Source organism: Nelusetta ayraudi, unplaced genomic scaffold (genome assembly GCF_046127955.1).
Source record: "Nelusetta ayraudi isolate G7.1 ecotype Tasmania unplaced genomic scaffold, CSIRO-AGI_Nayr_v1 ptg000019l, whole genome shotgun sequence".
Taxonomy (NCBI): domain Eukaryota; kingdom Metazoa; phylum Chordata; class Actinopteri; order Tetraodontiformes; family Monacanthidae; genus Nelusetta; species Nelusetta ayraudi.
In genome coordinates this window covers 4,589,231-4,610,988 of record NW_027466069.1, presented here as the reverse complement: position 1 = coordinate 4,610,988, position 21,758 = coordinate 4,589,231, and the positions used below count along the sequence as shown (strand labels likewise).

At 47.8% G+C, this 21,758-nt stretch overlaps 1 protein-coding gene across 2 annotated transcripts in view; it reads left to right on the top strand.

The window, feature by feature from the left end:
* The first annotated feature begins 1,919 nt into the window (after nt 1–1,919).
* mtor (mechanistic target of rapamycin kinase) overlaps nt 1,920–21,758 on the top strand; it is a 67,276-nt gene continuing 47,437 nt past the window's right edge. Inside the window, exons 1-28 of one of the 2 annotated variants that reach the window (XM_076026544.1) lie at nt 1,920–2,085; nt 2,518–2,660; nt 2,885–2,993; nt 3,077–3,309; nt 3,911–4,111; nt 4,192–4,326; nt 4,415–4,690; nt 5,345–5,453; nt 5,634–5,817; nt 6,045–6,173; nt 6,261–6,505; nt 6,668–6,877; nt 6,973–7,178; nt 7,641–7,763; nt 7,944–8,027; nt 8,119–8,211; nt 8,291–8,425; nt 9,171–9,300; nt 12,737–12,987; nt 13,081–13,167; nt 14,857–15,024; nt 18,346–18,458; nt 18,701–18,863; nt 19,444–19,536; nt 19,803–19,949; nt 20,334–20,476; nt 20,892–21,054; nt 21,158–21,303. In XM_076026544.1, the coding sequence (XP_075882659.1) occupies nt 2,532–2,660; nt 2,885–2,993; nt 3,077–3,309; nt 3,911–4,111; nt 4,192–4,326; nt 4,415–4,690; nt 5,345–5,453; nt 5,634–5,817; nt 6,045–6,173; nt 6,261–6,505; nt 6,668–6,877; nt 6,973–7,178; nt 7,641–7,763; nt 7,944–8,027; nt 8,119–8,211; nt 8,291–8,425; nt 9,171–9,300; nt 12,737–12,987; nt 13,081–13,167; nt 14,857–15,024; nt 18,346–18,458; nt 18,701–18,863; nt 19,444–19,536; nt 19,803–19,949; nt 20,334–20,476; nt 20,892–21,054; nt 21,158–21,303 (4,205 nt within the window). In that variant the 5' untranslated portion in view covers nt 1,920–2,085; nt 2,518–2,531. The remainder of the gene's footprint in view (nt 2,086–2,517; nt 2,661–2,884; nt 2,994–3,076; nt 3,310–3,910; nt 4,112–4,191; nt 4,327–4,414; nt 4,691–5,344; nt 5,454–5,633; nt 5,818–6,044; nt 6,174–6,260; nt 6,506–6,667; nt 6,878–6,972; nt 7,179–7,640; nt 7,764–7,943; nt 8,028–8,118; nt 8,212–8,290; nt 8,426–9,170; nt 9,301–12,736; nt 12,988–13,080; nt 13,168–14,856; nt 15,025–18,345; nt 18,459–18,700; nt 18,864–19,443; nt 19,537–19,802; nt 19,950–20,333; nt 20,477–20,891; nt 21,055–21,157; nt 21,304–21,758) is intronic. The other variant, XM_076026543.1, reaches the window with a different exon arrangement.

The following is a 21,758-nucleotide window of genomic DNA, read 5'->3' as shown; positions in this document are numbered from 1 at the left end:
TCTGGCCGTTGCCATTTTTTTAAACAAATAAAAGACTGAAAATTCTACAATAGAAAGATTTGCAATGAATCATGTTTCAGGTCACAGCCGTCCTGTCAGCCGTTTCAAAGGTGTTTATTTTTACATTGCAGTCTGTGGGGAAAAATGCTTTTTGGGCCCATGGGATTTTTTTTTATTTTTATTTTTTGCTGCAGTACCTAGAGTGGCCACTGGGCCGCCATATTGCCAGTCTGGTATTCAGTTCTTATATCACACCAATGGCTGAGACACGCAAAGAAACGTTCTGACATGTCAGAAGTGGACGTTGCAATATGCTCATTGCCACCAAGAGGTCAGGGGTGTGAATTGCAATCTGCCAAAATTACCGACGGCCTTCAGATTTTTCCGTCAACGTGAAAAAAACGTCAACGACGGAAAGTATCCGGTTAACTCTAATATAAATATTGTGGATTTTGATATTGTGGAATCAATGTGGAATCAAAATTCTGCGACTGATGAAAGTGCTGCTAACGTCCTGATCCTGTGTGTCACTCAGCAGAGGAGGCCGCGGACGCCTGTCAGGACAAGAGCCCTTTGTGGATGTGAGTGCTCGTGTGTTAGTGGCGCTCTTGAGCGTCGTTGAAGTCAAGTGACTGCATGTGTGTTTCATCCACCCCGAACACAGGCTCGCGGTGCACACAAGCGCTCAAACACGCACATTCTCCAGTGAAAGCGTAAGTCAAACAGGAAGTTGTACCCTGCAGATTGAGTGAGTGGCTGTCTCACTGGAAAAATATGTGTGGCTAAGATGGGTCTGTGCACGAGAGAGACAGTCAGAGGGGCCCTCAGGCCTTAAAAAAGAAGAAAAAAATGGGGATGCGCTACCTTCCTTCCTCATGGTGGTGCATTTCATTCCCCACTCCCCTCTCCCCTCAACCTCTCATTTTCTCCGTGTTTAGTGCCGCAAGGCTGCCGGATCTCATTTTGCTTCTCCTCCCTCTGCGAAACCACATCACACTCACTCACACACACACAAACACACACACACACACACGTGTTCACACTGCAGCATGATGATGGAGAGGTTCAGTCAAATTTACATAATGAAATCAAGCACCCATTTAAAATCTGCCAAGACAAAACGGCGCATTCGTGGCGAGATTACGCGATTATGTCTCCTGACTCGTAACGTGGAGAAGCTAACGTGTTCTTCTGTAGACACCACAGTATCAGCTATTACTCAAATGATGCAAAGAAAATGCCAATTACTCTGACCTTGTCAAGAGGGAAACTCTACTGTCTCGATGAAAGGCTTTAAGATGCAGTTTGATGTGTGATTAGAGCTGATAGTAAGGGGGTTGCTCATCACGAGAAATAAGAATCACTTACTTCCACTGCAGCCGGACACGTCAGGAGGATTTTTTTTAAATTTTTTTTTTATCTGATTGTGCTGTTTGGCCCTGTGAGAGTAAATTGAGACATTTGCTTACTACTGCTGGGAGCGTCTATCAGGCCACGACCTAAACATGCTTTTGACATTTTCGAGGCCTATATCCTGCAAAGCATCAGTAAAAGGGGGAATAGGTTTAATTTGAGGGCATCAGGGTATGAACTTCACGTTTCAGGCCCTCGAAGATTAAAAGTTGTCTTAGGTAATGCCTCTACCTTGTGGCTGAAAACAGCCACTGCAGACAGATGAACTCCAGGATGCTGGTCTGATAATATATTATCCTTTTTAGAGACAGCTTTTCAGGTTCCAACTACTGCGGTTTTTTATTTATTTATTTATTTTTTTAAGTAACACACTTAAATGAATTGTATCGCAGAGGCGGTTAACTGAGGGTCTGTCAAGAGCACAAGACAAGACTCCTCTACTATCGCTGCTGCGTTTGTGCAGCATGCGTTTGTCTGTGCGCATAAACCTGGCGCAACTTGAGCTCTCGTGAAGTTTCATGCGTCCCTGCTGGACACCGTCCAACTTCACGTAGCGACACTATAGCTAACGATAGCTAATGTCCTCATGCTAGCCCCAGCTAGCCGTGCAATGAAAGATATTCTGTGAGAGTCAAGTGGGAATTAGGTGGCCGACGCATAGTTTGTGAACAAGTAAGTGGCACGAAGAGATACTAAACTTGGGAAACGGGTTTCTGTCACAGCTAACACATACTAACGTTTGCAGACGCTTACACCGCGCTAGCTAAACAAAACCAGCGTGTGGAGCTGGTTGGCTCTGTGAAACCGAATCCGGAGTGACAGCGTTGTAATGAGTGTGTAAGGGACGCTATCTTTTCAGCTTCGTGCAGTGCAGCCGTCTTTGTTACGGGCTGACTTGCCCATGTTTCCACCCTGGCATGATGAACGACCGGGGTGGGGACACGTTAGCTTGTTTGTTAACCTTAGCTTAAGCTAACAACAACAGTGGCTTATGTCAACAACCCAGCGATGAGTACGCCTGTTGTCTAGTTGTTAGTGGTTAATGCATCTTCACTTAAACGAAAACAAAGAAGTTGAATGCTTTTCCACTTGGCTTTCTCGCAGCACCGGCCGTCCAAATGGTGGTCATGTCAGGCACAGGTACTGTGCTGCAGCAGTTTATCAGCGGGCTGAAGAGTCGAAATGAAGACACCCGGGCGAAGTCTGCCAAAGATCTGCAGCACTATGTGACTACAGAGCTCAGAGAGGTAATAGAAATGTGCCTTGTAAAAAACTTCCTTTCATTTCACTTTATAGGTCACGAGGAACGTTGCCTTTGTGGCGTGTTTACACTGTTTATTAAAATGACTGCATTTACGATGAATTAGCAGAGATCCTTCCTTGTCCTGACATGGTAGATTTATGCTAACTGCTTTTATTTTTTATGATTATGTTAAATGGCTATATTCTCACTGGTTTATTCCTTTCTTAGCTGAGCCAAGATGAAGCCACCAGCTTCTATGATGAGCTGAATCACCACATATTTGAGCTGGTATCCAGCTCCGACGTGAATGAGAAGAAGGGCGGGATTCTTGCCATCGGTAACTTTTCAAGACAATCTGCCACATTCGATTGACTTAAAAGCGAGTCAACGTTTAGCTCTAATTTCATGCCTGCGTTCCAGTGAGTCTGATTGGCGTCGAGGGAGGCAATGCCACCAGAATCAGCCGCTTTGCCAACTACCTGCGCAACCTGCTCCCGTCCAGTGACCCTGTGGTGATGGAGATGGCCTCCAAAGCCATGGGACACTTGTCCATGGCCGGAGATACCTTCACCGCTGAGTATGTGGAGTTTGAGGTGAAGAGGGCCCTGGAGTGGTTGGGAGCTGACAGGAATGAAGGCAGACGCCACGCAGCAGTGAGTATCACCGGCACCAGAGAGCACGGACTGACGTAAAGTTTGTTGTGTCAACACCGAAAGCTTCTATGTGCTGTCTCTCTGTGGCGCGAGACCCAAGACAAAGGAGCAGCTTGGAACAGGATCGTGGGAGAGAAACCACTGCTTCCCTTTTTTAGGGTTTTGGTTCGGTTGCGTCAGACCTTTTCAGATTTAACCTTTAACTTTAAAATGCTCTTACTTGGGTTTAACTTGGCTACATTGTTTTCTGTTTGCACTGATTGCCACATAGGAAATAAATCACGGCAAAAAAGCTGATTGCATCCCATTTACGCTTTTATTTTTTTAATTTACTGCTTCGCCAATTTGAAATAAAAAAGATAATACTGGACTGAATGTCTATAAATCAGTCACACCTCTTCTTGCAGCACATCCCACTGATTTTCTCTTTTGATCCAAAGTAATCAAAGTCTACTGGATTCTTTTATTCACTGTCTTGCAAACTAATATTATAATTCTAATTTTTTTTCCTCAAAAGTGTCAGATCTCTATTCCCTCGGTGTCTCAGCAGGGTGAATAAAACAATGTGAGGCATCTTCACTTACTGGCCCTCTGCTTGCAGGTGTTGGTGTTGAGGGAGCTGGCTGTGAGCGCGCCCACCTTCTTCTTCCAGCAAGTGCAGCCCTTCTTTGACAACATCTTCTACGCGGTGTGGGACCCCAAGCAGGCCATCAGAGAGGGGGCCGTGTCCGCACTGCGTGCCTGTCTCATCCTCACCACGCAGCGGGAGACCAAAGAGATGCAGAAGCCACAGTGGTACAAGGTGAGACTCTGGGCTGCTCCGGGTTGGGGGTTTAAAGCGTTGCGAGAACAGGACTAATGTTGACCGTGACGGTTTGACAGCAAACCTTTGAGGAGGCTGAAAAAGGCTTTGACGAAACGCTGGCCAAGGAGAAGGGCATGAATCGCGACGACAGAGCTCATGGCGCTCTGCTCATCCTGAACGAGCTGGTTCGCATCAGCAGCATGGAGGGAGAGGTGAGGGCCGCCGCCGCACCCAACGATCACAGGAGGACCAGCCGTTCTGCTCGCTGAATCTCTCTCTCTCTCTTCCCCTCTGCGACAGCGCATGCGCGAGGACATGGAGGAGATCACGCAGCAGCAGCTGGTCCACGACAAGTACTGCAAGGAGCTGATGGGCTTCGGAACCAAACCTCGCCACATCACGCCCTTCACCAGCTTCCAGTCGGTGCAGCCGCAGCAGTCCAACGCCCTGCTGGGCCTGCTGGGCTACAGCACCCCGCAGGGTTTCTTCACCTTCGGGGCCACGCCGGCGCCGGCCAAGACCTCGCTGGTGGAGAGTCGATACTGCCGGGAGCTGATGGAGGAGCGATTCGACCAGGTTGGGCTCACAGTAGACATTCAGCAGCTGGTCTAATGATTGTCTTGAGCTGAACAGGGTTGCTTTAATACTGACGATATGGCTGTTAAGAGAAATTACCCATCATTTCATTTGTAAATAAGTAAAGTTTGGAACAAAGTAATGTGTAGTTTCTCAATTTGGGATCATTAAAGTACATCTAACCTATGTCTGTAGGCAGCTCGATCACCAAAAGTCTTTTTTATCATTTATTGTGAATGAAACTCCTGTAAAGTCTCTAACTAATAGATCCAATAGTTATTTAGTTGTATGGTACTTTGTTCTAATTTGTTAAAAAGGTTGCACGTTGTTGTTGTGTTTTTATGTTCAAGATTTTTCACTCAAGACTTTAAAATTCTGATGCATTTCCTCATTAGAGAGCTAATAAGGAGCTTTTAGAGTGGTGGTGCTAATGACGAAGCAAAGCACTGCAGCAGTTTTAGCCTCGATGAATATTTTTTGGGGGAATCACTTTGACGCAATATACTGGATTTGATGCTTTCCAGGTTTGACAACATTGCAGCCACTAAGTGACAGACTGAGTCCTTTCTTGCTGGCAGCAAAACAAACTGGCATCCCTGGAGTCAGATAGACAGACAATGGATGACACAAGCTGCTGTTGTCTCCCGTGTCCAGGTGTGTCGCTGGGTGCTGAAGTACCGGACCAGTAAAAACCCTTTGATCCAGATGACCATCCTCAACCTGCTGCCACGTCTGGCTGCCTTCCAGCCTCACATCTTTACTGGTAGGACTCTTGTTTTTTCTTACATTTGCTTTAAGTTCTTTCTATTTTAATTGACCCAGGCTCTTAAAAAAACACAGAATTTCATTATGGAATTTAAATAAAATTCAAATAATTTTGACCTCTTGTCCTCTGTTCTCCTGCACTCACTACCTTTTTTTTTTTTTTTTTTCCCACTCTCAGACCAGTACCTGTCCGACACGATGGGCTACCTGCTGGGCTGCCTGAAAAAGGAGAAGGAGCGGACAGCGGCGTTCCAGGCTCTGGGACTGCTGGTGGTGGCTGTCAGGGCAGAAATCCAGCCGTACCTCTCCAAGGTCCTGGAGATCATCAAGGCGGCTCTGCCACCCAAGGACTTTGCCCACAAGTCAGTGTGCAGGAGGGCACAATAGTGTCAACCTCTGCGTACCTTTTGATTCCTTTGCATTCAGATATTTCTTCCTTTGACATGTGACATTTGTCCTGACAGCATCGGTATCATAGTATCGGTTTGCATGCCACTTCCAGCGCGTGTTATTTTTGATTTTGGAACTAATAGGAAAACCAGCTTTGGTCCTCATGCATCGTGTTGATCCCTGTCTTGATTTTATGCAGGAGGCAGAAGACAATGCAGGTTGATGCCACAGTGTTTACCTGCATCAGCATGCTGTCCAGGGCCATGGGCCCCAGCATCCAACCGGACATCAAGGAGCTGCTGGAGCCCATGTTGGCTGTTGGCCTCAGGTAGGTTCACCAGGCTGTTGGCCACTGACCTGACAGAACATTTACTCCTCCCGACTCTATAAGTGATACCTGTTGCTGTTTCCTTAGTCCCGCACTGACGGCTGTGCTGTACGACCTGAGTCGGCAAATCCCCCAGCTGAAGAAGGACATTCAAGACGGCCTGCTGAAGATGCTCTCGCTGGTGCTGATGCACAAGCCGCTGCGTCACCCCGGCATGCCCAAAGGTCTGGCTCACCAGCTGGCCTCGCCCAGCCTCACCAACATTCCCGAGGCCAGCGACGTGGGCAGCATCACGCTGGCGCTGCGCACGCTGGGCAGCTTCGAGTTCGAAGGTAAGAACCAAAAAGATTTGATTTATTAATAACAACATGGTATACATTTCTGAACATGGCAACTGCTTTTTATACTACATGATGTGCACTCTGAGCTACGACAAAAACCAAACGCACTGCACAACGGACGGAATCGCTCAGAAATCCTCTCTGTCTCTCCAGGACACTCCCTCACCCAGTTTGTGCGCCACTGCGCCGACCACTTCCTCAACAGCGAGCACAAGGAAATCCGGATGGAGGCGGCCCGCACCTGCTCGCGCCTGCTCACCCCCTCCATCCACCTGATCAGCGGTCACATGGTCAGTCAGACCGCCGTGCAGGTGGTGGCGGACGTGCTCAGCAAGCTGCTCGTTGTTGGCATCACAGACCCAGGTGAAAGAACGAGGCTGCTTTTGTCAGACTGGAGACGGTGAAATGTGACATTTGAAGCTCTGAGTGATCCAAGCGGCACCTCGTTTTTCCCGCAGATCCGGACATTCGCTACTGCGTCCTGGCCTCCCTCGATGAGCGATTCGACGCCCACCTCGCCCAGGCCGAGAACCTGCAGGCGCTGTTTGTGGCGCTGAACGACGAGGTGTTTGAGATCAGAGAGCTGGCCATCTGCACCATCGGCCGACTCAGCAGCATGAACCCGGCGTTTGTCATGCCCTTCCTGCGCAAGATGCTTATTCAGGTGCAAATGGCTCATCAATAACACGTTCTGCACTAGAATCCTATCCTAATCCTATTAAATATGTCTGTATAGATGGAAGATAAGAGTTTCGAATCGTCCTACTAGAATATAACACGGTATTTTTTTCAGAAAGTTTAAGTTTTTGTTTTTTGTTTTTTTGGATGAATGTGAAATATTTTGTCGCCTAAAAATCTCTTATTTTGCAAAGCAAAATAGCAAATATTATCCCTCAGTTTACAACTAAACCAAGTGTCTGCTGTCCCAAAAGATGCATGTTTTTGATGCTTCTATTAAGTTCTCACTATTAAGCAGGAGAAGTGTTACTGTTACCATTCAAAGGGCTAACGGTGTTAATTTGTGCAACTTGGGAGAGTTTATTAGTTTCTTGTAAAACCCTATCTGCAAACTATGTATACAATTTAGTCATTTAACAAATTTGCATGTAAACCATTTGGTTTTCAGATTTTAACCGAGCTGGAGCACAGTGGTGTCGGCAGGAACAAAGAGCAGAGCGCTCGCATGCTGGGCCACCTGGTCTCCAATGCGCCGCGCCTCATCCGGCCCTACATGGAGCCCATTCTCAAGGTACCGTCTCTTAGTTGTCCACTGTCGAGGTTTACGGGGAGGAACGGGCGTCACTTAAGCAAAGTTTGTATGTAATTACGCTGCAGAGTCTATTTACGGGCGTTCTGCAGGCCAGGATTGATCAACAATGTCTTTATATCATTATATCGACGTGACTCAGTTGCCGTGTTCTCCTTCAAGGCTCTCATCCTCAAGCTTAAAGACCCAGACCCAAACCCCGGAGTGGTCATCAGCGTGCTCGCCACCATCGGCGAGTTGGCTCAGGTGAGGCTGGATTTCAGAGTTTGACAGAAACCGTCCCTGCTGGTTCATTCCACTGACTGCGGAACCCGCCCTGCTGTGTCCTCCCCACCAGGTGAGCGGCCTGGAGATGAGGAAGTGGATGGACGAGCTCTTCCCCATCATCATGGACATGCTGCAGGACTCTTCGTCGCTGGCCAAAAGACAAGTAAGTCGTCCAGACCCCCGAGCCGTGCTCTCGGCTGAGCCGTGTCAAGTTGCAACGCTAATCTCTGACTTTCCACCAGGTGGCGCTGTGGACTCTTGGCCAGCAAGTAGCCAGCACAGGATACGTGGTGGAGCCCTACCGCAAGTACCCCTCCCTCCTGGAGGTGCTGCTCAACTTCCTGAAGACGGAGCAGAACCAGGGCATCCGGAGAGAGGTGTGCACGTCTTCCCCCTGCCGTCTCCGAATCCCTCATCTTGAATTGTTTAAGCAACAGCGTGACTCAGCTCTCTCATCCACTGACTCATCCCAGTCACAAAAAATGGACCATTGCTGGCAAAAATGTATTCATGACGGTGAATCACCACCAGGCTCTTACATGGTTTCCTTGAAAGGTTTATTTTTCCCACGATGTCCAGTGATGTAAGTGATAACTGTCAAGTGCGCGCCGCCACCTGAGACACCGCGCACACAGTGTGCAGGATGGAGAGCAGATACTGACTCTGGCAACTCGCATCCATTATCTGTGTCCATCCCTGCACACCTGGTCTTGGTTTATGTTTGCATTCCCCCCCCCCTCACCTTTAATGTATCACGTACACTCAATTTATAAAGCCTTATAAGTTGAACTACTTTGACAGAGACAATTCACAGTCAGACTGGATTCCAAACTTTCTTTGGAATCCACTCCGATGTTAACTTAATTTCTTCCTATTAGTTGCTTCGTCATTTTTATTTTTAATTTTTGCTGTTTAAAATTGGCTCCCTTTTTTTTTTAAACGCTTGAGAAATTGTACGTTTGTTCCTTTTTTGCTTGTCAAACCCAAGTCGAGGACTGAAGACCTAGTTGGAAAAAAAACAACGAGCCTTCTCTTGACAGCTCCGTTTACTTTTAACATATAACGTGAGATAAATTGCACACTGATATTCAATAAATCCACTCTGAATGGCGTTCCCAACAGGCCATCCGTGTGCTGGGTCTTCTCGGAGCTCTGGATCCCTACAAGCACAAAGTGAACATTGGCATGATCGATCAGTCCCGTGACGCCTCCGCCGTCAGCCTCTCCGAGTCCAAGTCCAGTCAGGACTCAGGTAGGCCCGCCTGTCTGTCTGTGATCCCTGCTCCTAATCACCGCTTGGGGAATCGTTCCTGGTTGTAAATCTCACTCGAGGCTTTTGGATATGGTCTTTTTCTCAACCTTTTATTTATTTATCTAAAAGCAGCAGCCGTATTAATTTTCAGCGCAACAGCTGGAAAGTCTCTAACTGTGCTGGTGTATTCGTTTGGGAGTTCAGTTTTTTTTTTCTTTCTCTGTGGCGACTATCTGAGTCTGATGAATCGTCCTCGAAATTCACCGTGCGTGGATCGGCCCGCCGCTGGAGCACTCGCATTCATCTTAATAGAAAAATAGATCACTCTCTAATTTGTGTTTATTTTAAGAGGTCACTGTTTGCCATCGGCAAGAATAAGTTTACTTACCCTCGCCTGGAGCTTCCACTGCATAGGCGCTGAATGGAGACATTGGAAATCTAATCAGGAGGTGCAGATAGGCCGACCTCCAGGCGCCCAAACACTCAAACTCTAAAAGTCTTTAGTGCCACTACACATCCTCTGATGTAGTTTTGCAGTTCCCCCGGGGTGCTTTCATTGATTAAACGCCAGTTGAAGAGCATTTTGCATTTTCTTAATATTTAAATACGATTTATTGAAGCGAAAATGTCCACAGTGAAAAGGAAAAGTAATCATAGAAACCAGGCGTTCCAAAGACTCCAATAAAAGTGTCTCCCACAGTATTTAATCATGGGCACAATCATTCATTCATTCGTCACTCAGCCATTACGCAAAATGCAGCACAATTTAGCAAAAATGAACACGTTACCGTAATTAACACGCGTGCATGCAAAGTGCTGTCATCGGAATCTTCACACGTTGACTCCAGCAGCACAAACACAATTTCTTTTTTACACGAATCAGTAATTTTGCCACAGTTGACCGCGCCGTGCTTGTCTGAACCCCCCCCCACCCCCCATACAAAGGAAAAAAAAAATTCTTCAGAAAATGTGACATATTTGCATACCCGCATGCCACACATTTTTTCACAGTTCCTTAGAAATTCCTTTCTTCCTCTGAGGTCTGTCACGCAGGAACAGAATTTCAAGAGGTCGGCGACTCTAGCGGCATTCTTTGGGATCTGTTAAATGAAAATGGCCAAAGCTTTGCTTGGCTATTTCTCGGGGAACAATATTGAATTCACACTGACCCATTTTTAAGCAGCCGTCTTCTTAAACCATCTGTTGAGTACAATAAGAATAAATGATTAGTTTGTTTGTTTGTTGTATGTTTCATGTCCTGATAGAATTAATCTGTCAGATGCTCTGATCACATTTGCAGCCAAAATGACTTGTGCTGTTTTTATGAGTTCTTCCATCCATAAAAAATGATGAGACAGATATGGCAGCAAAACAATAGTTCTTGTTTTTTCGTGATGCATCGATGAAGGGCAGAAAGCTCAGCTGCCTCTTGCCCTGCGTTGCTGTCGCTGCATCTGGGGAATGCAGGTCCAGGCTTGTCTGCGCCAGTTGAGTTCCCGCTCTCAGATTGTGACCCTGAACGCTTTGCTAATAGGTTTACCAGTGTGTGCGCTCGCTGGCTAAATGGTCTGTGACAGGAATTGGAGGCCGCACGTCTGCCAGTAAATCTGCTCGGAGAACCGGCAAACATTCAGCAATGTTTTTTTTGTTGTTGTTTGTCGACCTCGGTCAGAACTCCTTCGCCGACTTCAAACAACGGCAGTCCCGTCACCGCAGAGCACCAGGCTTGCACAACTGGTCATTAACAGGAGTTGCTCTGTTTGCTTTTATTTTTATGACGGCCGTTCTGCGCGACTTCGGGGCCTGAACCACTGCGACCGCGGCTGCTCGTCGCCGCCTCGGCGTCTGTAGGCTGCGCCGTGGAGTTTTAGCACAAGCACAACCGCCTCTCAGCGGACCGGCGGGCTCTGTTATGTCTTGAGACCAGACGCATGGGAGACGCGACCGGGAGCCGCTGAAACTTTACCCCCGCAGTGAAATACTGAATACCAGACGTCTGTGTTCTCGCATGCCTTGTAAAGCAGAGTGGTGCTGCATAGATAAAAAATGGACGGACTGGCCCTTTTGTTTGTACAGCTTCTCTAAATAAAAGAAAAAGCCATGAAAGGCAAACCGTCATATAAAGAGAAATATGCAACGTGCAGACTGGAGAACACCCCAGGCCTCTCTGATGCGGCTGGACTCATGCAGCTCCTGCATTCTGATTCATTCAAGTTTGATTTTTTTTTTTGTGCTGATGATAGCAATTGCATGCATCTTTGAAAATTTATAGGTGGACCGCTTTGGAAAAAGCGTCCAGAGTCAAGCAAAACTTGCATATCCTCGTGTTTGACGGCTTGTCAGACACGGAAAGGCTCCACTTTATCAAAATATTTTGAGAATGGATCACTTCACGTCTCTAGTTTTTCAAAACAAACGTGGAAAGCCAAACATTTTTTGCTGCGAGGCCGACTAACTGACTGGAGATAAGCTGAGCCAAAGCTGCAGGTCGGCCCATCAGGAACTTTATCTGGGTTCTCCGTTGTGCTTGTTTACTGGGTGCAAATGTCTCTCATAATTGAACCTTTATCGAACATCATATCCCACTCAGTATCCAGAATGACCCATCAGCTTGTTGACCAAAAAAAAAAAAGTTCCATTCAGAGGGATTTGAAATTAAGACGTCTATGTGTTTCACATCTTTTATTTTGAAAATGCTGCTCCTGCTACTGCACAGTGCGCGCACACACCTCAATCCCAGAGGCTCACTGACAATGGCACATGGCCACCATCAGTGTTCGCTCACCTCAACCCTGTGGAATGTAACCGATTACGTAACTTGGATGGATAAATACATGATAATTGTTTAATAGTTATTCAGTCTGATTGGAATGATATCATGGTGGACGCAGTGAGGCAGGAAAGTATCAAATCAACAGTGCGATGTCATTTCCTGATTCAAAGGGTCATTGCCTCCATCTAACCTTTTCCTCTATGACCTCACACCGACCAAGTTTACATCAACAAGACTCCTCTTGGCTCTTCCTTTAGACCAGGGGTGTCAAACTCAAAGACACAGTGGGGCTGAAATTTAAAACTTGGAGAAATCTCAGGCCAACATTGATATTTATTGAAATAAATTGTCCTCCAGATAGAACGGTGAACTTTTTTGTATGGATCCAAGTGAATATGAAACAAGCAAAGCTTCATACTGTACAATAAATAACTCAATATTGCACACATGCAAAATCGAATTTCAAATTTAAAAAAATACTCATCAAAATGAATCAAATGTAAATTAAAAACTGTACAGACTTTTTTTTTTATTTGCAACCTTCTGATTTCAATTTCGATAGTTATCTTTTTCAACGGACTAATAATACAAAAAATAAAATAAAATAACAACAAAAAACCAATGAAGTCATCTAACCCCTCTCTATTGTGGTCCTCCTGACAGCGGACTACAGCACGAGCGAGATGCTGGTCAACATGGGCAACCTACCGCTGGATGAGTTCTATCCGGCTGTGGCCATCGTCACGCTGATGCGCATTCTGAGGGACCCGTCGCTCTCCAACCACCACACCATGGTCGTGCAGGCCGTCACCTTCATCTTCAAGTCCCTGGGCCTCAAGTGTGTCCAGTTCCTGCCCCAGGTCATGCCCACGTTTCTCAACGTGATCCGGGTCTGCGACGCCAGCATCCGGGAGGTACAGCTAAGCACGCACGCTGATTTTTCATCTTGTCTCTTTTAACCACCTTCTCTTTTTTTAAACGGCTCTGTTTCTCTTTTTGTTTCCCAGTTCCTCTTCCAGCAGATGGGAATGGTTGTGTGCTTTGTGAAGATCCACATCCGCCCCTACATGGACGACATCTTCACCCTCATCCGAGTGCGTAGACCCTCCTGCCCCCGTGCCTCTCCATCACCAGCCACTTAAAACCCCAATCCCCTAAAACGCAGACCCCCCCCCCTCCGATTTTCCTACAAATCAGTCAAAACAGCTGCAAACCTTCCCTAATTGTGCTCGGTCCTGCTCACCACCTTCCTCGTTAGGAGAAATGTGTTGAGAGGCTGCCAGTGGAGCATTTTTCCACGCAACGCGGCCGCCTCGCACATGTGTGCTGCGGTTCACGACCGGCGAGATGAAAGAAGCTCCGCCGCCGCAAGAGCGAGAAAATCGCATTTCTTGTTTGCGAATATCGATCTTCTTGTAAAGTATGTCTTTCTCACAGCACAACACTTCGACCCACACATGTTGTGTTACCGCAGTGCCCAATTTGCCAGATCAAAAACATGCTTTGCAGAAGTGGGATGAACGATAAAATGATGCTATTTGCTTGTGGACAATATTCTTGTAACCGGTTAGCCGAGTATTTGTTCCCCGCTGCGGCGTTTCGGGACAGTTTGGCTCCGGGGAACTTTTCCCCGCAGCCACATCTGATTTATTCCACATAAGGGAAGAAAATACAAGGACACTTATCACATCATGTGGAACAAAATGCCCGGGTCCTCCGTTGTCTCGCACATAATCATATAACAAGGCAAAAAAATATGATCTGACCGACCCTTTTATCGGGAATCTCGCTGACTCTTTTTGCGATGATGGGAACTCGTCCTGCAGGAGAAAAAGTAGAAGTGTGCGCCGGGCCGCCGCACCTCAGGTCCCTCTGAGTTAATAAATGGCGGGTCAAACAAAGACTCTATTCATTTTTTCCCTCCCTCCCTTTTTTTTTTCTTTGCTTGAGCTCAGCTCCTGCATCCTGATGAGAGGGCTGGAATAGCCATTCAGGATGAACACTTTACTGGCTCTCTGCTCGGCTGGCCGCAGGCAGAGAGAGAAAGAGAGAACAGGAAGTCCGGGGGCTGCTGGAGACCCGTGGTCCCCAACAAAACACCTCCACCAGATCTCACAGCTGAAGCCCATTGACTGATTGACGGGTTGCGTGACTTTGAGCCTCTGACCTCAGCTCTCAGTTGCTTTGCCGTCTCAGATTTTAATTTAATTTTTTTTTGTCACTTCGACCATGTGCCGATTTTCCCCGACTGCCGCCAGAGCATCAAAAACCACCCAGAGACACCAGGCTCCAAATGATCTCCGCGTCTTTGCCATTGACACCTCTCGCTGGGTGTCTCTCTGCCGTTGGCACGCCTCGGCGTCGCCATCTCGCCGCTTATTGATGGAAACACATTGACCAATTTTCCGTAGACCAGAAGACGGCGTCAGCAGTCTGCAGGCGCTAAAATGGACGAGGCCGCGCATCGTAATGAATGTTTCGGATTCAGCAGCTGAATGCTGTAAAAATTTATATCCGAACATCAGGGCGGCGTTAATTTGGGCCATTTTTTACTAAGTTCTCCCAACGTGCGACCTACTAAAAGTGTCACATCTGTGTTTTTGCTCAAGTGCGCTCCCATTACCTTTTGCCTCGCATCATATTTTTCAGGCTGGTTTTGGCCTGAAGGAAGTCCGGTCTGCAAATATATTCAGATGCTTTTTCTCCTCCGCGAGGCGGTGAAATGACAGTTGCAATCACATGATGTCTCTGCAGAAAGATTGAATATGTTGTTTGTGTCGCAGGAGTACTGGACGCCCAACAACCCCATGCAGAACACCATCATCCTGCTGATTGAGCAGATCGTGGTGGCGCTGGGCGGCGAGTTCAAGCTCTACCTGCCGCAGCTCATCCCACACATGCTGCGCGTCTTCATGCACGACAACAGCACGGGACGCACCGTGACGATGAAGGTCAGTGTGGCAGTAACACGGAGACAGCAAGCCAATAAAAACTAAAGTGCATCAGATGCACAGTGGTGGATGCCGTGCATTTGGTGATGCACTGCATTACAATAAGAATCGGTCTTAAGTCTCCAAGTGCTGTTTACTTTTGTGCAGTCACCAATATTTACCCACATGCTGCACTTGGAGATTTTGTCCAGACCAGAATTACAAAAATGTAGTTTTCTTATTTTTCCTTATGAACAATAAACCAAAAAAAAAAAAAAAACGAATGCCTAACACACGCATAAAAAAAAAAATAATAATCTTGAGGAAATATTTAATGACAATAATAGGGATTGAGGTTACACAGTGATGTGACTGGGAAACGATTGCGAAGCTGTTACTATAAATGCCCTCAGGCACCTGCATGCTGCGTTGCGCCTTTAAAGACGGAGGAAGGGTGGGTGTCGATACGCCAAGTTGTGTTTAAAAACACCACAAAAGAGTGTGTTTTAATCCTTAATTACAAACTGGCCTGGCGCCTCTGTTTACCAGATGACTGCTCCACCAAAACTCTCCACCCAGCTCCACTCCCGTCAGCCCTTTTCCCTCTTCTCGGTTCCGCCCGTCTCATTATTCAAATGTTTATTAGCTTGTCATCACAACAGTCAAGTCGGTCTCATCGCCGGTGAGATGTTTTTTTGTGCAGCGTCCCGTCGATTGCGTAACTTGCCAGCAAACACTGTTTATCCCTGATGTAACGAGACCAGAGTGTAAACAGTCGCCCGGTTTTAGATCGCACCCGTGACTCGCTGTTTACTTATGACATTTAAAAGCCATTCGGACAGAAGGAAGTCAGAGGAGATTGAAACCATTATTGATGGATTTTAAATGTACGGTCTCTGAGGCGGGAGAGATTTTCCTGCCGGGGACCATGGCAACGCTGGCACAGGCTTTCACTCTGCGTTCAGAACAAGCTGAGACGGAGTCATTTTAAAAGCTCCCTCAACGAAAACCGAGCGAGCTGTCGGCTGTGGCCCGTTGCATAATCGCAATCGCCGTCGGAGTGACCTCAGCGGGTACTTTTTAATTACAAATTGCATGCACGTGTTTCACAGTCTGGCACAAAGTCCCGAGGATCTCGGCATTCTCTCCAGTCGGCGCAACCAGGCCGTTTTTACATAATTAAACCGGTGAACGATGTTTCGAAAAGTTAGACGCTGATTTTTTTTTGGCTCCCGAATTTGAAGCGACACTTGTGGCCGTGTGAGTGTTAATTATTAAAAATAAAAAACCTGGATGCTGATTTGGAAAAAGAGAGAAAAAATACAGATGGAAGTAGAATTTTTAGGTGAGAGAACGGCAGCACATGAAATGCTAAAGTCCCTCCTGACCACATCGATGCAGTTCAGACCGGTTCAAGTTAAGCTTGTCTGAGCACGTGCCCGTCCGAGTGGCTAATGGGCCCTGTCATGTGACGCCAGGCGGAGGTGGAAGTGGCACCGCTCGGTGCGGTGGAACCTGCGAAGGCGACATCAGTCAGTCTGGCTCGGCTCGGCTCGCCTCCGCTGACTCTCCCTGGAGAATTCTTTAAAGCGGCAGGAAAGAGACAAATGCTTTTACACTGGTTGCACCCTAGGCGTCCGTAAACCCGGGAAATAAATAAACGTGAAGTCTGTGATGTATGTCCTCACCCGGGTAAAATTTACAGCAACCGTGGGCCAAAAAAAGTAGTTCCAATTTAGCGCTTATAATTATTAACCGCTGTAAATCTGTGTAATGTATAGCCGCGCATTATGTAACCGGTTTATTTTCTCTACCCGGTCAGAGTTGACCGCTCGGCTCCGTTAAGACGTTTCGACTGAAGTTCCGGATTGATGGAGGAAAAAAAGGCGACATGCTGTGGCTCATAAATCTGTCTGGGAAAAAGCGGGCGGCACTAATTAGATTGAAAGGGATCACATATCCTGCTGGAGTCGCTATTTGAGTCGATAACTTCATTTTGCCAGGATCTCAAAACAGGCAGCCTGTTTAAAAAAAAAAAAATGGGTTCTTGTCGCTCAGCACTCAGCTCAGACCACAAGTTGACTTATTATGGCTGTTTGAGGTTTCCTCCGACATTCATCAACAACCGTTGCAAAGCGTTTGCCCCATCACACGGCCGCTCGGAGGATGGCACGGACACACCGCCGACACCGTCTCCAGTTGCAGCGGCTGCAGCTGCCAGCCCGTCAGGTTTCACCCAGCAAAAGAGCTTTAAAAAATATATATATATATTACGGTCTGCGCCACAGGAAGTGGGCACAGGATCCTCGGCGAGGGCCTTCAATCAGGCGCGGAGTCAGAGTCTCGCGGTGTTAGATAACAGCGTCTGGTTAGTCCATACAGCAGCTCTGGATCTGAAGCCTGATCCTCGGCGCAGGACGGAGGTCACCAAAGGTGGGCGGGGAGAGGCGGGTGGAGCGGGTTGGGGGGGACGAGGGGACGGCGTGGCGTTCAGGTTACCCCTTCGGTCTGTGGCGAAGAAAAGAAAAACATTCCTCCTCATCATTTGGAGACGCTGCCGCGGCCGCCCCCTCCGCCGAGCTGGAGCGCACGCAGCACATGCGCTCTGGTGCGTCGCGCGTCCGCCTCAGCTTCCTGCCGTCTCGCCGCCGACTGTTTGGACGTGGGGGTGGGTGGAAGGGGCGAGGGGGGAAAAGGCTGGGTAGAGTTGGGAGGGGATGGGGAAGTGGAGGGGTTCTGAACTCAGTAACTCACACTGGAGCGCAGCGTGACTGAGACAGCAGAGCTCCCAATTCATTTTAAATTTTTATTAATTTAATTTTACTTCAATCTTATTATATGGGTTGTCACTTTGTAAAACAATTCCAACATGCTTTTCCAATAGGAAGCTGCAAACAGAGGGTTAATTATGCTGTTTTTTTTGGGTAATCTCCAATTTGTTCCGCTGCCAATGGGAGTCCAGGGTGAGAAATAAAAAATCTGAAAATGGATTTGTTTGTGGGACAAGTGCGAACTAAAATATACCACTTCCTGAGAGTAATTTTTTTCCTGTATTTTTTAAGGAGTGTAGTTTAAAGTCGCCATTCTTCCATGCGTTCACACCACTGCAGTGTTCTGGCATGGAAGCTCCTGCGACCTGCGCCTGCACCTTGTTGCTATCAACAACAAACACAGCTTTGCTTTAGGTTTTACTGTTGAACTCTGTCGAGCTCATTAAAAAAGCAACAACAACAAAAAAAGAACCACATGAGCCTAATTGTGGTGGTGTGTGGAACTGAGCAGTGTGTGTGCTCTCTGTCTCTCTCTCTCTGTCTCTCTGTCTCTCTCGCTTTCCTCTTGCAGCTGCTTAACGCCATCCAGCTGTTTGGTGCCAACCTGGACGACTACCTACACTTGCTGCTTCCGCCCATTGTCAAGCTCTTTGATGCTCCCGATGTGCCTCTGCAGGCCCGCAAGTCAGTACCGCACGCTGTGAAGGCCGACCCTCACATCCCCCTGCCTGTAAACCATGAAATAACCCTGGATGGGGAAGCCTTTTTTTTTTTTTTTCTGTGTGTTTTGTCTGAGAAACAAAAACAACTAGTTAACATTTCTTGCAGAGATTAAAGCTGCTTGGAAGGAAAAAGGAGAAAGTTCTTGGTCCCGTGTTCTGCCTAACCAGTTTAACCAAGTGTTGGCTTCTGCTTCTATGGCTCAGGGTCGCCCTGGAGACGCTGGACCGGCTGACTGAGTCGCTGGACTTCACCGACTATGCGTCACGCATCATTCACCCCATCGTGCGGACGCTGGACAGCACGCCGGAGTTACGCAGCACCTCCATGGACACGCTGTCCTCGCTGGTGTTCCAGCTGGGCAAGAAGGTAGCTGCTGTCTGGGGTCCCGTCCCCGGGGGCTTGGTGGGAAGGGGGCGTTTCCTGTAGTCGGAGCTGTTACACAGACGACTTCCCCCACCAGCCTCCCTACTGTTGGCTGCACACGAGCAGGTTTTCGGTAACGCCACCCACCTTTCCTACAGCAAGTCATAATTACTTCCTGCCAGACTGCTGATGTCATTTGGCTCTTGGCGGTGGGGGGGTTGGCGTTTATGGGGAGTGGATGAGGTCATCTTAACCCCCACCCCCCCACCCCGCACCCCCCCACCTTCCCTCCAAACCTCTCTCCGGCGATGCCTCTGCAGCCTCTTATCGTTTCTTTCAAAAGGGCCCCACTTACCTCGGGGAAACCGCAGCCCTTCGTGCTGCTACCGCTAACGTGCAAGCGCCTCCTTTTGATCTTGGTCCCCGCGATGAGGGTTCGGTTAGAAACAAGTGCAGGACACTTAACTATCCAGCTGACGGCGTCGGGATTAAAGGCGCTTTAAAACCACATGAATCTTTTTGCACGCTCTCCTCCCTTTTTCTCTCTTTTTTTTAATCCCCATCTGCGCTCTCTCATTCACAGTACCAGATCTTTATCCCGATGGTGAACAAAGTGATGCTGAAGCACCGGATCAACCACCAGCGGTACGACATGCTCATATGTCGCATTGTCAAGGTGAGACACTTCCACCGCTGCGTTTTTTTTTCCTTCAAAGAAAAACACGTGCTTCTCCTTCTAAAAAAATGCAAAGGAATTCTTCATCAAGGAACCTCTTACATAATCTCAAATAAACTTCCCCCTCTTTCTTTAATGCCGGATTCACCATCAGAGAGCCATTATCGCACACGCTGTTTATCAACAAATATCCTCTGGAAAGCAAATTAGATTCCCTGAGGTCTGATTCAGTGGTGTGTGGTCCTGTGTGTGTGTGGCTTTAATAGGGCTACACCCTGGCAGAGGAAGAGGAGGACTCTCTAATCTTCCAGCATCGGCATCTCCGCAGCAACCAAGGCGACACCCTGGTTAGCGGACCGGTGGAGGCGGGGCCGATGAAGAAGCTGCACGTCAGCACGACGGCTCTTCAGAAGGTTAGACGGCGGAGCTCTGGCACACGTGTGGCCAACAAGTCCCGCGCACAAATGTACTGCTGCCCCTCTGTGATGACACCAAGCACAACAGATTAGTGAAAAATTAAAGAGGGAAACCTGAACAAACAGGCGGGAGAAAGAAAAACAGAAATGCAGATGTTTCCTCTCTGGGAGGCGTCACATCGTCAAAGAGCCATGTGTAAAACCTTCCCCTTCTCCTTTAGAACTTTTAATGGACTTCTGTAAAGACTTTACAGTGTGTACTTGGGCTACCAGTGTTTCGACTCGCACATTTACCTGTGAAAGTCACGCTCAAGGGTAAGTGAGTCACTCCAATGTCCCTTTTTCCCAGAAGTGAAGGATAGTTTCTGCCCTGTTTTACAGGCCTGGGGGGCTGCGAGGAAGGTTTCCAAAGACGACTGGCTGGAGTGGCTGAGGCGACTGAGCGTCGTCCTGCTCAAGGAGTCGTCCTCCCCGGCCCTGCGCTCGTGCTGGTCATTGGCCCAGACCTACATCCCGCTGGCCAGGTGCACTTTCTTTCTTTCTTTCTTTTTTTTTTTGAAATTGTATCTTTATTTGGAACAGACAGGCAAGTTGCACAGTACAGCAGAATTAAAGGTAATACCGTTTTTTGTTTAAGTCCTGGTATCCTGCACCCTTTGGGAAACAGCAAACTTCCTCCTCCTTAACCAAGTATCATAAAAAAATCTGCTATAAACAAAATCAATTTGTTCCAGATTCTGTAAACTTTGTCTTGTTGGTTTCCTAGTTGGAGGGTCAATTATTTCCATCCTAAATATCTCTAGAATGGTTCCAAGCCAGTCATCTAGAGTAGGTGGGGTGCCAGGTGCACTTTATACCATTTTCCCCACATCTCAGCCACCACTATGTATAAATCAAACATGTTTCATCGTGTGCAAGCACTCATCCTGTGGCCCACAGGGACCTCTTCAACGCCGCCTTCCTCTCCTGCTGGTCCGAGCTGAGCGAGGATCAGCAGGACGAGCTCATCCGCAGCATCGAGCTGGCGCTGACCTCCCAGGACATCGCAGAGGTCACTCAGACGCTGCTCAACCTGGCTGAGTTCATGGAGCACAGCGACAAGGTGGGGGGGGGGGTCGACGAGGGGACGCACTTTGCGGCGCAGTATTGTTTTTTCCGTCTGAAGAAATATTTAGCTAAATGGTGTTTGCGTTGCTTTTCTATAGGGTCCTCTGCCGCTCAGGGACGACAACGGCATCGTGTTGCTGGGCGAGCGGGCGGCAAAGTGTCGAGCCTACGCCAAGGCCCTGCATTACAAAGAGCTGGAGTTTCAGAAGGGCCCCTCCCCCCTCATCCTGGAGTCTCTCATCAGGTAGGAAAGGGTGGAAACGGGGAGAGAACATTACAGCCGATGGCTCAATTGCTCTCTCAAATCGTTATTGGGAGGCACGTCGCATCCTGCAGCCTGGAAAATGAGCCGGCATGTTTGGCAGATTTGGTCTCCTAGTAACAACGACATCATAACATAATTACAGGTGTTGGTTTGAAATGAGTCGTCATATTATTAGCAGTATTTATTTTTTTTGCTTCTCCTCCCAGCGTTGTTCTGCTGCTGTCGTCAGCCAAAAGCACGTTTGACAGTTGCCTCTGTTATTTATTGTCTTCGCCCGGGAAGTTTACTGCTGAAAGATAAATATTGAGCTTCTCTCTCAAAGGCACTTTTTCAATGGAATAATTACGTAAATTACGTTACATGTGCCCTCTTGTCCCGCGACGTCGCTTTGATACATGCTGTCATCTTTTCCACCCCACCGCTTTTCATCCTCC